General features: G+C 32.1%; 1 protein-coding gene and 1 long non-coding RNA gene across 2 annotated transcripts; one reads left to right on the forward strand and one right to left on the reverse strand.

Annotated features, from left to right (window-relative positions):
* Window positions 1-629: 629 nt before the first annotated feature.
* Window positions 630-9,515, reverse strand: LOC103859390 (dnaJ homolog subfamily C member 2). Its single transcript, XM_033288510.1, has one exon. The coding sequence runs from the start codon at window positions 3,700-3,702 to the stop codon at window positions 1,771-1,773; it is 1,932 nt and encodes a 643-aa protein (XP_033144401.1). The 5' UTR covers window positions 3,703-9,515; the 3' UTR covers window positions 630-1,770.
* An 11-nt stretch (window positions 9,516-9,526) lies between these two features.
* On the forward strand, window positions 9,527-12,255 carry LOC108871378. The gene is made up of 2 exons (XR_001958117.2): window positions 9,527-11,434; window positions 11,522-12,255. It is a non-coding gene; the product is annotated as an uncharacterized LOC108871378 (long non-coding RNA).
* Window positions 12,256-14,679: the final 2,424 nt, after the last annotated feature.

Below are 14,679 nucleotides of genomic sequence, written 5' to 3' on the forward strand. Positions count from 1 at the left end.
TTCTGCAAGAAAGAACGAACGAACTAAAAAAGCTTTCATTCTGTTGCAGAGAAGATTGAAAGAGAAAAAAACAAAACGTATATTAGTAAATCAAAATTATATATATAAGAAGAAAACAGTTTGAAAATCGTGGTCAACTGATTTTGAAAGTGGATGGAATATTATGAGAAAATATAGGCACTATATGCTTAAAGTTAGGGATCGAAGATTAATTTTTTCAGTTAACTGTTTTTTAATTTTTTTAAAACATTTTCCACGTGTTAATTTTTTATTTGTTGAGTGACTTGTGCTTTATTATATAAGTGATATATAACACAATTGTCTCACAAAAACAAAACACTAGCCCTAACTAACCTTGCCTCCAACCATGTCCATAAGATTCGGAAAGATCATCTTCTTCTTCTTTGTTGCCCTCGTCTTGTTTGTGGAAGCTTCGCATGCTCGTTATCAACTGCCACCAATAACTGATTTGATAAACGGTGAAATAGTCGAGCTACATCCTATGATGAAGAAAGAAGCCAACAAGAAGGTGAAATCGAGATACATCGGTGGCACCAGACGTTTTCGAGTTCGGAAACCAAGTTTGAATAGGATGAGTATGTTTTAGAGCTCAGATTAATTAGGTTTTCAAATCTGCATAATGTTTCTTCTTCTTTTTTTTTTCTGTTTAATTATTTAATCAATGTTGCTCCAAGCTTTTTACTTTTGATTTCTTTGTACCATCGAAAAAAGTTCAATCAATCTGATTTTTGTTTTGGTCAAATTCTTATTTCGTGCTTCTTTAAGTTATAGTTGGTTGGTAGTTTATTATTGTGAACTTGCTGCGAAATAATGTATACTCGGGCTAATGTGATGCGGGATGTGTACGTTCATATGCCTAATGTTTCTTATTTATATATTATAATATACATCAGTTTAAATATTTGTCGATGTTAACTTTTAAAATTATAAAAAAATCTTTTAATAACAAAAATCATATTATCTTTATTATTTTAAACCAATGAAAACAAATTTTAAACTATATAGTTTATTTTAAAAATTAAACAAAATTAAATGTTTAATTATTTACTCGATAATATAAATCTATGAAACGAAAAGTTTAATTTTTTAAAAACTTTCTAGTATCAAATTGTATCGGAAGTTGTAAAAAAATCGAAATCCAATGTTCGTTCTAGTCTAGAAAAGATATTCAAATGTCTCAGATAAGTTAAGATGTTAAAATATTCAGCATACATGTGATGTATGCTGAATATTCAAAATATCTAGAAAAGATATTCAAATGTCTTACTTGATGAAATAATTAATCAAAATTTTCTAAATCCTGTTTTGGAGCTTGAAGAGAGACTTCTTGCTTTATATATGCATCTACAAGTTTAGCTTTTAGTCACACAAGTAACATGGATGGCAGATGAATTGCATAAAGCGTATGTTGGGATGATTGATACCAGCTTGTTTACCTAGAGCAGCATGAGTGATGCCCTTACGCTTCTTCTTGGTGGTCAAGACATTGGAAATAGTTACGTGACTGTTGGGTCATCATTAGGTCAAGCACAAGGAGGCGTTGGGAAATCATACATTATCCTGTTTGGTCCTAATAACAAAAATGAACAACATCACAACTTAATCTTTCTGTATTTTTCTCGCTACTTAATTACGGTTTGTTATAGTTGAGAGAAGATTTATGGACATATAATGATATATACTAGTGACTCAATACATAAAGAACTCGAAAATATTAAAACCCAAAATTCTCCAATTTTTTTTTCCCCTTTAGACTCCAGTTTTCTTGCTTCTGATGAGTTCCTTAAGCTCAGCAAACTTCTTCTTGCATTGAACCATCGTTTTCCCTGGAACAGCTGCAGCTACTCTCTCCCATCTTTGGCTCGTCTCTTTAGTAAACGTCTTCAAAGCTTGAACCAAAGCTCTTTCTTGCACACTCGACCAACCATCTGCGTCTGAACTCCCACTTGATTCACCATTATTTTCCATTGGTAGAGATTCTCCGAGCTCCTCCTCTCTTGTGGAGAGAGGTGACGCGATTGAAACCGTAGGTTTCCTTTTCTCCAGGAATGTGTCAAACGCCTTGGCAGAATCTGGTTTTTGGAGAAGAACGGTCTTAGTTGCTTTAAGAATCTCCTCCACGGTTCTCCCTGTACCAATGTAATCTAATATAACCTCCCATCTCCGAGATATCCCCTTTGGGTATTTTATTATTCCTTTTCTCAGCTTATCAATCTCTTCTTTGCTCCATGGTTGCTTCTTCTTAGTGTTATCTAATTTAGTAGGCTTTGCGTCACCGTCCGCTTTCTCATTTTCTTTCTTTTGAGTGTTATCTAATTTAGTAGGCTCTACGTTGGCTTTCTCACATTCTTTCTCTTTAAAGTTGGCTTTCTCATTTTCTTTCTCTTTAGAGTTGGCTTGGTGATCTTTGATCACCTTTGCTAACTCTATCCCTTGTTTGTTTCCCATCGTATCACATAGACTCTGAAGCTGCTGGATGTTTAGTGACATGCATAGATTCTCTACATCTTCCTTGGAGACGAGACACTGAGCCAGGACATGAGCTGAGATAGTTCTACGACGGTTACGCTCTTTGAGTAAGAGTTTCCTCTCTTTCTCCTTATCTTTCTTTAGTTTTTCGGCGGATTCTTTTGCTTCTTCTTTCCTCATCTTCTCTTTCTCGGCGGCTTCCTCTTCCCGCTTCTTCTCAGCCATAACCTTCGCTTCTTTCTTCCGTTGCTTCTTGGCCTTTTCTTCCTCTTCTCTTTTCGCGATCCTCGGGTCTATTCTATACGCATTGTCCACTAGATTCCGGATTCGAACGTCGTCCTCCTTCCTATCCTTTGCGGTTTTTTTGGCATTCTCTCTCCCCATCCACCTCCGCTCCTGGCGCGAATCTGCCTTCTCAAGATCATGCTTTCCTCCGTTAGGAAACTCTCTCAAACTCTTGAAACCGTACCAGAAGCTGTAGAACTTCTCAACGTCTTTGAGCTTTGTGTTCTCATCTCCTAAATCCGGCACACGCTGACTCGCTGTCGCCGACAGCTTAGCAATTCTCTTAAAGGCTGGACCAAACACCTTGAAAAACTCTTCTGGCGAGCAATCCTCGTCGTCAAACTCATCAGTGGAGTCAAAGATTTTCCTCTTGGTTCGATCCATCAGCACCTCGTAAGCTTCTTGAATCGCTCTGAAGCGAGAACCTATCTCATCTTTCTTGGCCTCCATGGCTTCTTCCGTCTCCTCTGCCAGAAGGAGAGCAGCGTGTTGTTTGTCAGGATGATGCTTCAATGCGGCTTCGCGGTAGCTTTTCTTTATCTGATCTTCTGTTGCGAGATACCTCAAGTTTCTCAATCCCAACAACGCGTAGTGGTCTTGTTGGTGGTCTTGTTGTTGCTGTGTACCACCAGGCTTCTTCTTCTTCTTCCTCCCTTTGTTGTTGGCATAGGGGTTGAATGAAGGAAAAACATACTCCTCATCTTTATCATCATCACCAACTTTCTTATGGCTACCTTCACCATCAGTAGGCTTCTCTGCAAAGCCATGGAGTTTGAGAGCAGCAGAATGAAAGGCGTGACCAGCAGGTTCGCGGTTCAAAGCCTTCACAGGACGAGAATTGGAAAAAGCGTAGAATGGTTTTCCATCCACAAGCTCCTCGGAGTATGTAATTAGCTTAATGGCAGAGTCACTTCTCCCCCTCGGCATTATGAGTATCCACGCTTGTTTATGTCACAAAGATTACAGAAAGAATGTTTAACTTAGGGTTCATCTACATATAGTAGACAAAGCTAAACTTATCAGATTATTAACCGGTTTGGTTATCCGAATAAGTCTATTCTTTTGATTTTGCCAGCTTATAAATACTTTTGGCCTAGGACCATTTATCCAATTATTTGGGCCTAGCAATCTGGTCCTGGACACTAGGCTTGCGTCTTTGATATAAGAGCTGGTCGACCTAGATGATGATGCTATGGAGTTTATAGACTCAACGCCTGTTGAACCGGTGAACGTTGACCACTATGTATTGATATCAAGCATATATATACAGACTCGTATATAATAAGAAAAAAGGATTCTGGAGAATATGGGTGATGATGAGAGATGGGATTCAATAAAGAGCATGGGTCTAGTTACGTGATACACAAGGAAGAGTTCACTTGCTTTTGGCTTGTGATACAAGTCAAGAGCTAACAGAGGTATAGAATTCTGGATGAGAGAGACTTCTGTGGAGAGGTTAACATATTTAACAATCTTTAATTCTTGGTTCTAAAAAACATATTTTACAATCTTTATTTGAACATATTTTACAATCTTTATTCTAGTAGAATTTTGTAATAAATTTTCGATGAGTTAAACATTTATAATTATCTAGAGATGATGTCAAAACCCGATAAAAAAAGTAACCGGATTTCGCTTTATAATTAGGTCGGTTCTATGTTTGGTCAGTTCGATCAGGTTGATCAAAAAAGAAAAAAAAGGTCAGTTCTATGTTTGGTGTCACCCAATCTATTCAAACTCATCACTCCTAAGATAGAATCAATACTATTAAATTAGAAACATGCCTAATTGATAAAATGTTGTGTCCATCATATATTCCTTTTATCTAAGGATTAGTTATTATTCTCTTTATATATCCATATCCAGTTTTATTTATAACTTTCATTTGATGCCCCTAATTTTCGGATCCACTTGAGTCAAAGTCTACGGTTTCAATCAATATAAGTAATCATATTAAACATGTTTGACAACAATATAATTGACATCAATTATCTTGCGGGTAAAAATCTAGAGTAAACAAATATGATTACAAAAAATGGCATACAAACATATGATTATAAGGAATATGGAGTATGTCAGGTCAACTTCTTAATTTTCTATTATCTTATAAAATATTTTTTGATTAAAATATATACAGAAATATAATTACAAAGAATAACATAAATATGTTGACAAAAAAAATATATAAAAATTAAATTTCAAAGAAAAAAATATAAACAAAAAGTATACGCGCCCTTTCAAAGGGTAAAAACAAAAAATGAAAATTAAGTTTGCTTTGACCAGTGCACGTTCTATCTACTGGTAAATGAGCCCACGTCCTTTCTCTTAAATTCTTCTAAATAAAATTTTATATAAAATAATGTAAAGGTTTAGGCATTTTATCCAGATGAATAGAATCTTACCAAACTAAAAAAAAAACAAAACCAAAATTTAATTGAATTTTATAAATAACCAAACATATCTTAAATTACTGGAACTAAAGAACATAAATCGAACCGAGAACCAAATGAATACTTAAATTTTAAAAATATAAATTATATACATACAAATATTAATTATATTTAATTTCTAAATAACCAAATATCCTAATTATAAACCAAATTACACAAAAAAAAGAATTACCCTGATATTTTTTTCAAATATTAAAAATTTAATTTTCATATATTTTTATCCAAACAACCCAAATTACTCGATATTTAAAGCGGGGAATATTTATATTTGTGGAAATTCAATAAAAACATAGCATATGCATTGTTAGAATTTGTAAAATAAAGAAACATGTCCTATTTAAACCAGCCCTTTTGACTAATTCCATTTAAAATTTTAACCCATTTAATTTTTTTATATAAAAAGACTAATCATTTAATTCATGTATAAGAATGTAAGATCAAATCTTAATAGTTGATTGCATGTAATTAACTAAATCAATGTTTCATAGTTGAATAGTTGACATTAAGGGTCTTAAGTTTCAATTCACATAAAGATGTTATACATGTTAAACATGTTAGAGTCATATGTCCTATATTCATGGGGATTTTGAGTATATAATAGATTATGTACAGTAATAAATGAATTCATTTAAATTATGTAAAGTATTTATATAGTTAGAAAAAATAAAAATTGGACCAAAATATAATAAATAGTTAATAAGTAGGTCCAACAAACTTTTGTAAGTAGATTTTTTAGAATGATTATATTTTAATAGTATAGATGAGAACGTCCTTGTTTTTATACTAGTACCAAAAACAGATAAACCAATTTACAATAGGATTGCATTCCTGGTTTGTAAAAGTAACATACCCCACTTACCCATACACACCTTATCACTGAGTTTTGAAATCTCTGAACATGCCGCATTTTATCTAAAATATATCAACAAAATGAGATTTCGGTGAAAAGTTATAATTTATCAGAAACTTTTAAAGTATTAAGAGGGAGCACCGATGAGTCGATAACATACTCATGGTCATCCATTTTTGCATGACATCTGGTTTGCACATGATATACAAACAGGGGTCCGCGATTGTGAAAGGTTCTCACCATGTCATCATCGTATCCATCAACATACAACCAGTGTTTCAAAAGCTGATAAAAGCCTCTGAACAAGATTATCACGGGAATAGAATCTGATACGTAGAAGTCAAAGTCTTGAGCGTACTATGGAATTATGATCGAACAAGATTATCACGTGAATAGAATCTAATTACATAAAAAATACTATTTTTCTATTTATAAAAACTTAACTAAAAACTCTAAAATTTTCTTTGAAAATTAATCATTTCTTATAAAAGAATTGGCATTATTATTGACGGTAACAATTTGAGACATGTTGATGATAATGGTGCCGGTTTTATAAATAGCACCACTAGCAGTAACATTCTTGTCATATTGCCAATGATGGTGGTGTTAGCTTATGGATAGTGTCAGAAACCATTATTATGAATATGTCAATATGTTACTGTTAGCGGCCATATGTCAAAGAAATTGTTCATATTAACAATATTTCTAAGTGTTATCATCAGTCGAAAATCGTTACCGCTAATTTTGATGTTGACTAAGTGATTTTCTCGTACTCTTTCAGGGATATAAATTTTTACAAAATAAATATATCATAAATTTTCAATATTCTATCTTAACTTTTAACTATTTTTTAATATTATTTAATTGTATTTAGACATATAATTTGAATATATAGTATGAAGTCGATTTGATTAATACTTAGGTATAATGAATTTTATTGACTTCTCCAAGTTTAACCGTAGTATTTTTTAGTCTGAAATAAATTAATATTTTGATTAATTTTGATTTTTTTGCATTTATACTTTTGATTTCTCGCATACTAATTTAGATTGTTTATTATACTTATTTTGGGTTATATTGAGTTACACATATTTCTTTAAATCTAAGCACAATTAATGTTGATTCTAGTTAAACTAAATTTGATTAGTTTAATTTATTGCATTAGTTCAATTCTTCATCTTATATAATTTCATAAATTCTTTTGTATAATTTTATATTTGTTGATTTATAAAAGTAGCAGGAAAAACTGATATGATGATAAGTATGAAGTTTTCTAAACGAACATTACCGATAAAATTTTGAAAACTCATGAACAGATATAAACATAAACAAAATAATTTTTTATTGTAAATTTTAAGCAACTTTATACTTTAGATATATACAATACAAAAAAAGTATTCAAAATAATATTAATCACAAAAATTCATATTTTTATGTTTTCTAATTATATGTATATTATTTTGTATAAATATATAAAAATTTGAAAAAATATAAATATAATAATACTAAGCCTTAACTAATTTCTAGTGGTATTTTAGATTTGATGAAAGTTTGTATATTTTTATTTGTGTAGTTTTATAAATTATATAGAAATTGTAATAAATATTAAAAATTTAACAAAGATATTATGAAAAATGAATAAAAATCTCAATATTAACAAATATAAAATATTTTTATTTCATCAATGATATTTTAGTATATGTTATTTAAATTATTTTTTGTAAGAATATGAGAAATTAAATTGATATTATTATGTTTTAAGGGGATGATTATTTTTTAAACATCAATACTATTTTTGTTAACTTTCCTTTTTTATGATATCACAATATATATGAAATATATTTTCATAAAATATGTTTTATTTCCTTTTTGTAAATATAATTTTATTTTTATTATATGAATATTTCCTTTTTATTATATAAGTTATTTGGCAAATATAAATTGGGAAACAAAAATAAAAATTTAATTGGCATAAATTATTAAATAGTCCTACTATATAAAAGGAGCTAAATCCAAGCCTTTCTAGAGGTGCCACATAGGCAAAATAATCTCCACCTATCAAACTGCCATGTCACTAGCTGACTGGGCTTCGAATTAAAATTGCAATAAAAGATTTGGGCTTCGTTATCGCTTACAAAAATCTCCGTTTGTCTACAATTTGCCGGTGGGCCAGGTAAAGAAAAATCTCGCAGCCCAGCTCATTAACCCAAATCACCGTCTTCGTAAAACTATTTCTTTCGGACAATTACTTATTTCAACAGTCAAACTATTTTCTTTTGAATTTTCTATTTTTTTAGACAATTTATTATTTTTACTGTTTTCTTTAACAATGTGTGAACCGGCTAAGTTTTCTTTCAACTTAAAATTGTCCACCCAAGATAACACAACCCCCTTATTTCACACACAGTCACTATAAATTTCTAAAAAAAACCTAAATTCTACTATCAAACCCACCCAACAAATTTACAACTACCAGTTCCAATTACTCATGCTTCGACCTCATTCAAATAATTATGGGCCGGCCTACTTTAATTTTTAAATAACCATGTCAATAATTTAAAAAAAAAAAACAAACAAACCATAACTATGTTCACTTCAAAAAAATATGAAATTAATAAAAGATGGGCAATACAAATAATTCTCATTCTTATATGTGCAGAACATGCAGCAAAAGATCAAAACAATTGGGGCGACACCCTCGGACCGCATCCAATAATCGTTAGGATCATTAGGATGTGGTCCATCACAAATCACAAAAATAAAAAAGTTTTTCTAGGAACAACTTTCATTTGTCTTGACATCCAGGTTTGTCTTAAAAATACTTACTTTTAATTATTCCAACTACATTTCAAATGATGGCTTTTAACCACTAAACATGAACAAATAATGGAAGGGAGGGTGTCTATTTCTACGTCTGACACAATCTACCAACGCTTCGAGAAAGGAAAAATTTATCACATTAGATATTTTAATCTTCTTCCCAATAACCAACGGTACATGCTTACTGTTCAACCATACATAATTAATATCAATGAGACAACAATTATTACACTGATTCAAGAAAACATTACACCGATCCCTTCATACATATTTCGGCCCCAACGCTACCACCCGTTGATCAGCTTAGCAAATGCAACCAACTTCCTCCCAGGTAAAAAAAAAAAAATAACTCCCTCACATACAAATAAATACTAAATTTTTGTCCCTAAAACCAAATTATTCCTACAGATGTTGTTGGCCGCATATGCCTCATCCAAGGAAGTGATTTATATAACCACTACACAGATTCAAAAATCATCATTGGATTGTGTTTAGACATGTACTAACTTTTTATTAAATAACAATTGGTTTACAACTAAACAAAATATAATACAATAATTATTTGTAGATCGAAATTGGTACGTCTAACTTTATGGGACAAGGAGGCGTCTAATTTCAGGGAGTTAAATCACATATATACCAGGAAAAACCAAGTATCATTCCACGGTTACATGAAAGTAATAAACTAAACATAAAGTTTATGTCAAAATAAATGCTTACAAATATTTGACTTTTTCAGGAAAACTATCACTCACAAACACACCTGGATCGCGCTTCTACTTTGACAACGATATTGGTATCATACAACGCTTCCAAAAGAGGAATAAACTGTTATCCTAAGCCTCATAGCAAACGACACCAGCCAACTTTTAAAAAATTTACGTTACCGCTTCCTACGTCAATTAAATAGGTACACTCAAATACTATTTTCTCTTACGAATATTGAATTCCTCAAAACAATTTATTTTTCAAACTTACTGTCGTTTTTTTTTAAAAAAAATGATCACTGCTTCCAACGTCTTCACATTATAAAATAAACAAAACATAACTTACCCTTTCAGAAACTTCAAAACTCCCAATTTTAATTGAACTGGACTTTTATTAAACATGTAATCCGTGCGAAGCGCGGACACCGACCCTAGTTGTTAATAATGACAATTATATTTTAATTCATTAAGGGTACCTATGTAATTAATCATCATAAGAATAAGAATTAATGTGGGCGCGACAAGTAAGAAACTGACTTCTCAAATAATATTATAGATTTCTTTTAACAAATTATGTTTCAGAAAATTTTAGAGATTTTATTTGAATTGTCATTTTTTATTTTATATATATATATATATTTATATATATTAAGATATTTTGATATTTCTGAATTATTATTCCGTCTTCTAATTTTTATTTTTATTGTTCTTATTGTTTTTATTAAATAATAAAAATTAGAAAAAAAAATTGTTTTCATGTTTATAGGTAAAGATTAACTTTTTTTACTTGATGTACAGAAAAAATCAGGTTGAAATTTTTTTGTGATACGAAAACCAACTTGATGGTTTAATATGCTTGTTAAATAACTTTGAGGTTTAAAGTATAAGTTAATGCCACCTTAAATGTTTTTATACGATTTTCTCTATTTTTTCTATTTTCAGTTTAGAGAAATACAAAAACCGAAACCAAGTATTCTTTAAATTTTTTTCTCAAATATTTAATTAAATTGATAAAGACACTGTATCCAGCTCAACCGGTTGGTGAGGTCGGACCGGCCATCCTGAGCACTTTCGAATAAACTTGTGGCCCCGATTTCCGAAACATCGACTGCATTATATAACTTGAACGTATAACTGAGACCAATTTTCTCTTGAGGAATACGTGACGTTTCTGATCGACATTATTTAATTAGTACGAAAAAGAAAAGATATATAAATCGGATTTTCGTGTTCCACATGGTGTTAAGGATTTTGTGTCGTATAAAGTAGACACATGTACATTTGGGACAATGCATACACAAATTATAAGACCATACACATTTTTTTTTGTCACAAATTCATTACTAATACGAAAAGGTCCAAGTTTACCCATGAATGAGCTTAAACAGAAATAGCTCTCAAAGAGGTTTTTGCCAACGCATTGACTTCTCCGTTGAGATCTTTGAGATCACGATGAATATGCGAAAAGGAGATATTGTCGAACGCAGAGGAGATGTTATGGATATCACACACGATTCCATGAATTTCTTTCACCTGCGTGTCCTGATTGATTGCTCTGATGAGCATTAGGTTGTCGGAAGACATCCTGAGATGCTGGATCTCTAGGGTCGCTGCCTTGATGATTGCGAGTCTCATTGCTAAGGCTTCCGCTATGAGCGGTGATTCTATGAAGCTTTGGGTGCTTGAGCCTTTGATTGGAGGGTTGAAGACCGCTCCTGTGAAGATCCAGGCCAGGCCCGCTTGCTTTGATTGTTTGTTCTAAGCCGCATCTGTTTTGCATATTGTCTCTGATTTCGTGGTTGTCGCTGCGTCTCTCATCCTTCTTGCGTGAGGTAAGCCTCGATTCGCTTTTGGTTTGTGGTCTTGAGCTGTTGTCCACTCCCTTGCTAGCCTTAATGCTCTCGCTGCTATGTCCGTAGGGTTAGCAAGTTTTGTTTCAAAGACCAAGGAGTTACACGCTAACCAGATTGACCAGCAAACCCAAGGGAGGATGCTATTAGAGACTCCAGTTGGAGGGAGACACCGTCTGTCTCTGAAGTAGACTATGACTTTTTAAAAATCATCCTCAGTAGCTAGGACCACTACTCTATTGAGGAGAATCATCTTCCACACCTTAACCGCAAATGGACAAATAAAGAATATGTGCATCGACGTTTCCTTATCTTGGCATTTAGGGCATCTTATCTCATTTTGGATTCCTCTCTTTTGCAGGTTCTCACCCAAAGGAAGGACTCCTTGTATTATCGACCACAGAAAGACTTTCATTTTTGGTGAGAACTCACCCCTCCAGACGTCTTTGGTGAGAACTCACCCCTCCAGACGTCTTTCAGCCAATCAAACTCCGTGCTAGCTTGGGTGATTGTCCTTGGTAGGCTCCCAACTGCTGAGCAGTATCCGGATTTGGTTGTGTAGATGCCTGACTTGGTTGGTTGCCAATTATACACATCTTGCGCTCCAGTTTGGCTCGGTCTGAGGCACTTGATCTCAGACGCTAGGAGAGATAAAAGCTCATCGATCCTTTGAGTGTTCCATTCTAGGGTATATAAGCAAATCTGAAACTCTTAAGTCTAGCGCCGATTATTGATAGGTCCAAACGGTTTGACATTTTTGTGTAAAGAAATCCATGAATCTTTCCATACTTTTGTGTCTTGTCCGTTGCCAATTGCTTTTCCTAGATGCTGCACTTACCATGCACATTCATATACTTTGAAATTGGGTTGTTAAAACTTCATTATTTCGTTATTAACCTTCTCAGCAACGAACAGTTATTTTCGGTTACTTTACCAGCTAGAACTAAGACACCACAACATGAAAATTTATGGCAACCACCACTAATATGTCTTGGCAAAGATCAGATAGAGATAGTACGTAGCCCTAACAACGTAGCTTCCACGGCACCTCTTTATACATATTTTAATTATCTTCTGTTTCTTCACACTTACTAAATATATATCGTCTTTGATAATGGGATCCAAGATTCCATGTGTTATATGTGATTGTCATGCAACAAATCTCGCATCGCCTATAAAATATGTTTTATGTGGATCATAATGTATGGACCACACATATAACATATTTTCATGAAGGACCACCTCTTGTTTCTTTTTTTTTTTTTTAACTAACCTCTTGTTTCTTTCTTTATACCTAGAAATTTGAGTGGACTAATCGACCGTGGCGTACCACACACATCACGGGCTGGAATAATTGAGTACGAAATAAATAATTATATATATAAATTGGAGTTTTGTGGCCTAGATGGTATGGAACATGCATTACAGTTTACGCAAATAGTGAAACAATACATGCACTACCATCAATTTTTTTTGAGAGAACACCACCACCAATTATTCTTTTGCGGTCAGAAGATTCGTGTATCATAAACAAAGGCTACAATATAATTAAAAAGGACCTTGATGCATGTTAATTTAAGTAGCACTGTATTCTCATTTGATTAAACGAATGCTCGTCAGCACGTACTCTGTTCACACTTATTTGAGATTAGCAGAGAAGAAGCTTCGCCAGAGCATGATTATTGGAAGATTTTTAGAGTGAAGTTCTTAGCGGAATATAAAAACACGTCTCTTAACTTTTAACTAAAAAAAAACTAAAAATCGGTTCTTAAAAGATATTTCTAGTTTATGCTAGTTTCTGACCCTCGCATTTTTAGTATTTCTATACTCAGCTCAATGGCATATTCTCGTTCATTTCGATAATTTAAATTCCTGTTGTGTAGACATTTTATTATGAAACTAATTTGACATGTGAAATGAATCCTACTATTTTGAATAGTGTAGTACTAATTGTATATTTGATCACTTTTTTGTCTTTATCAACACAAAAGATTTTCGCCAACAATAAAAAAATACGAGTTTTTTCGGGTTTCATATTTTTGTTTCTTCTCCTTTAAATTAATCACCAGCTTTAAAACATTTTTAGTAGTATCATAAAAATATTTCAAATATATGCTTTGAATTGTTATGTATTCCAGTTTGATCCAAAATACTACTCCTTCCGTTTTTTAAATATTAATATTTTGGTGTTTGTACACATATTAAGAAAACACATTAATTATGCATCATTTTTTTTAATTATCAAATTCCAATGTTTTTTAACTAAAAATCTTTCAATAAATCTAATTAATTTTATTGGAATTTGTAGTTTTTGTATAGAAAACATAAAAATATATATATCTTTGTAAAACAAATTTTCTCATAAACTTCTATTTTAATAAAACTGAAGGAGTAATAAATAAATAAAAAATCAAATCTCAGTTGAGAGTAAAGAAAATCACAACTGTTTAAAAACATGACTGCCCGTCGCTTCGAATATCGATACATTACTCATATATACTATAATCTTACAAAACGTAAAACGAGAAAGAATATTCTATAGACTTGGCCTTATTTTCCGGGTGTTTTAAATTAACTAAAGCACCAAGTGACATTAATCAATTAGGGTCTGACTGGTTCAAACGTAGCGGTTGCGGTTGCGGGAGTTTGTGGATGCGGACGGTTGTAGTTTCTACCGGTTTTAAGAGATTTGTACGATTGGTACTGCGGTTAAAAATTGGTGTGTTTGCGGGTGACTTATGACTGGTTAACTACCAAATGCGGTAACAATCAAATAATAAATTAACAATATTTACATTTAATATAATTATAAAAATATCAAAAATCATAAAATTATAATAAATATAAAATTTATATTTAGAAAGTTATAATTTTAATTTTTGAAAATTTATTGAAATTTTTTTTTACTATAAAATTTTATAATATTAATTAAAATATAATAGATATATTTTAATATTTTCAAAATTTCAATTTTAAAATTTTTATTAAATATTTTTACTTTTGTATATATATTGTTTTTAAAAAAAGAAAAAATTTTTACCCTTCCGCAACCGCCCGCAACCGCAAACGCTAGCTGAAGCTAACTTTTGAATAAGCTAGCTTTTGAATTTATAAGATTCAGAGCGATTTAAAGCGGTTTAAAACAATTTGAATGATTGTTGTAAACCGCCGACAACCGCTACCAACCGCAAAAGCTGCGTTTGCGGGTGGTAGCGAGAAAACCTATC

The sequence above is a fragment of the Brassica rapa genome, chromosome A03, assembly GCF_000309985.2.
Source record: "Brassica rapa cultivar Chiifu-401-42 chromosome A03, CAAS_Brap_v3.01, whole genome shotgun sequence".
Lineage (NCBI taxonomy): Eukaryota > Viridiplantae > Streptophyta > Magnoliopsida > Brassicales > Brassicaceae > Brassica > Brassica rapa.

Bases quoted from the DNA above. Each gene is read 5' to 3' on its own strand.
- LOC103859390 (XM_033288510.1), bottom strand. From the start codon at position 3,702: ATGCCGAGGGGGAGAAGTGACTCTGCCATTAAGCTAATTACATACTCC.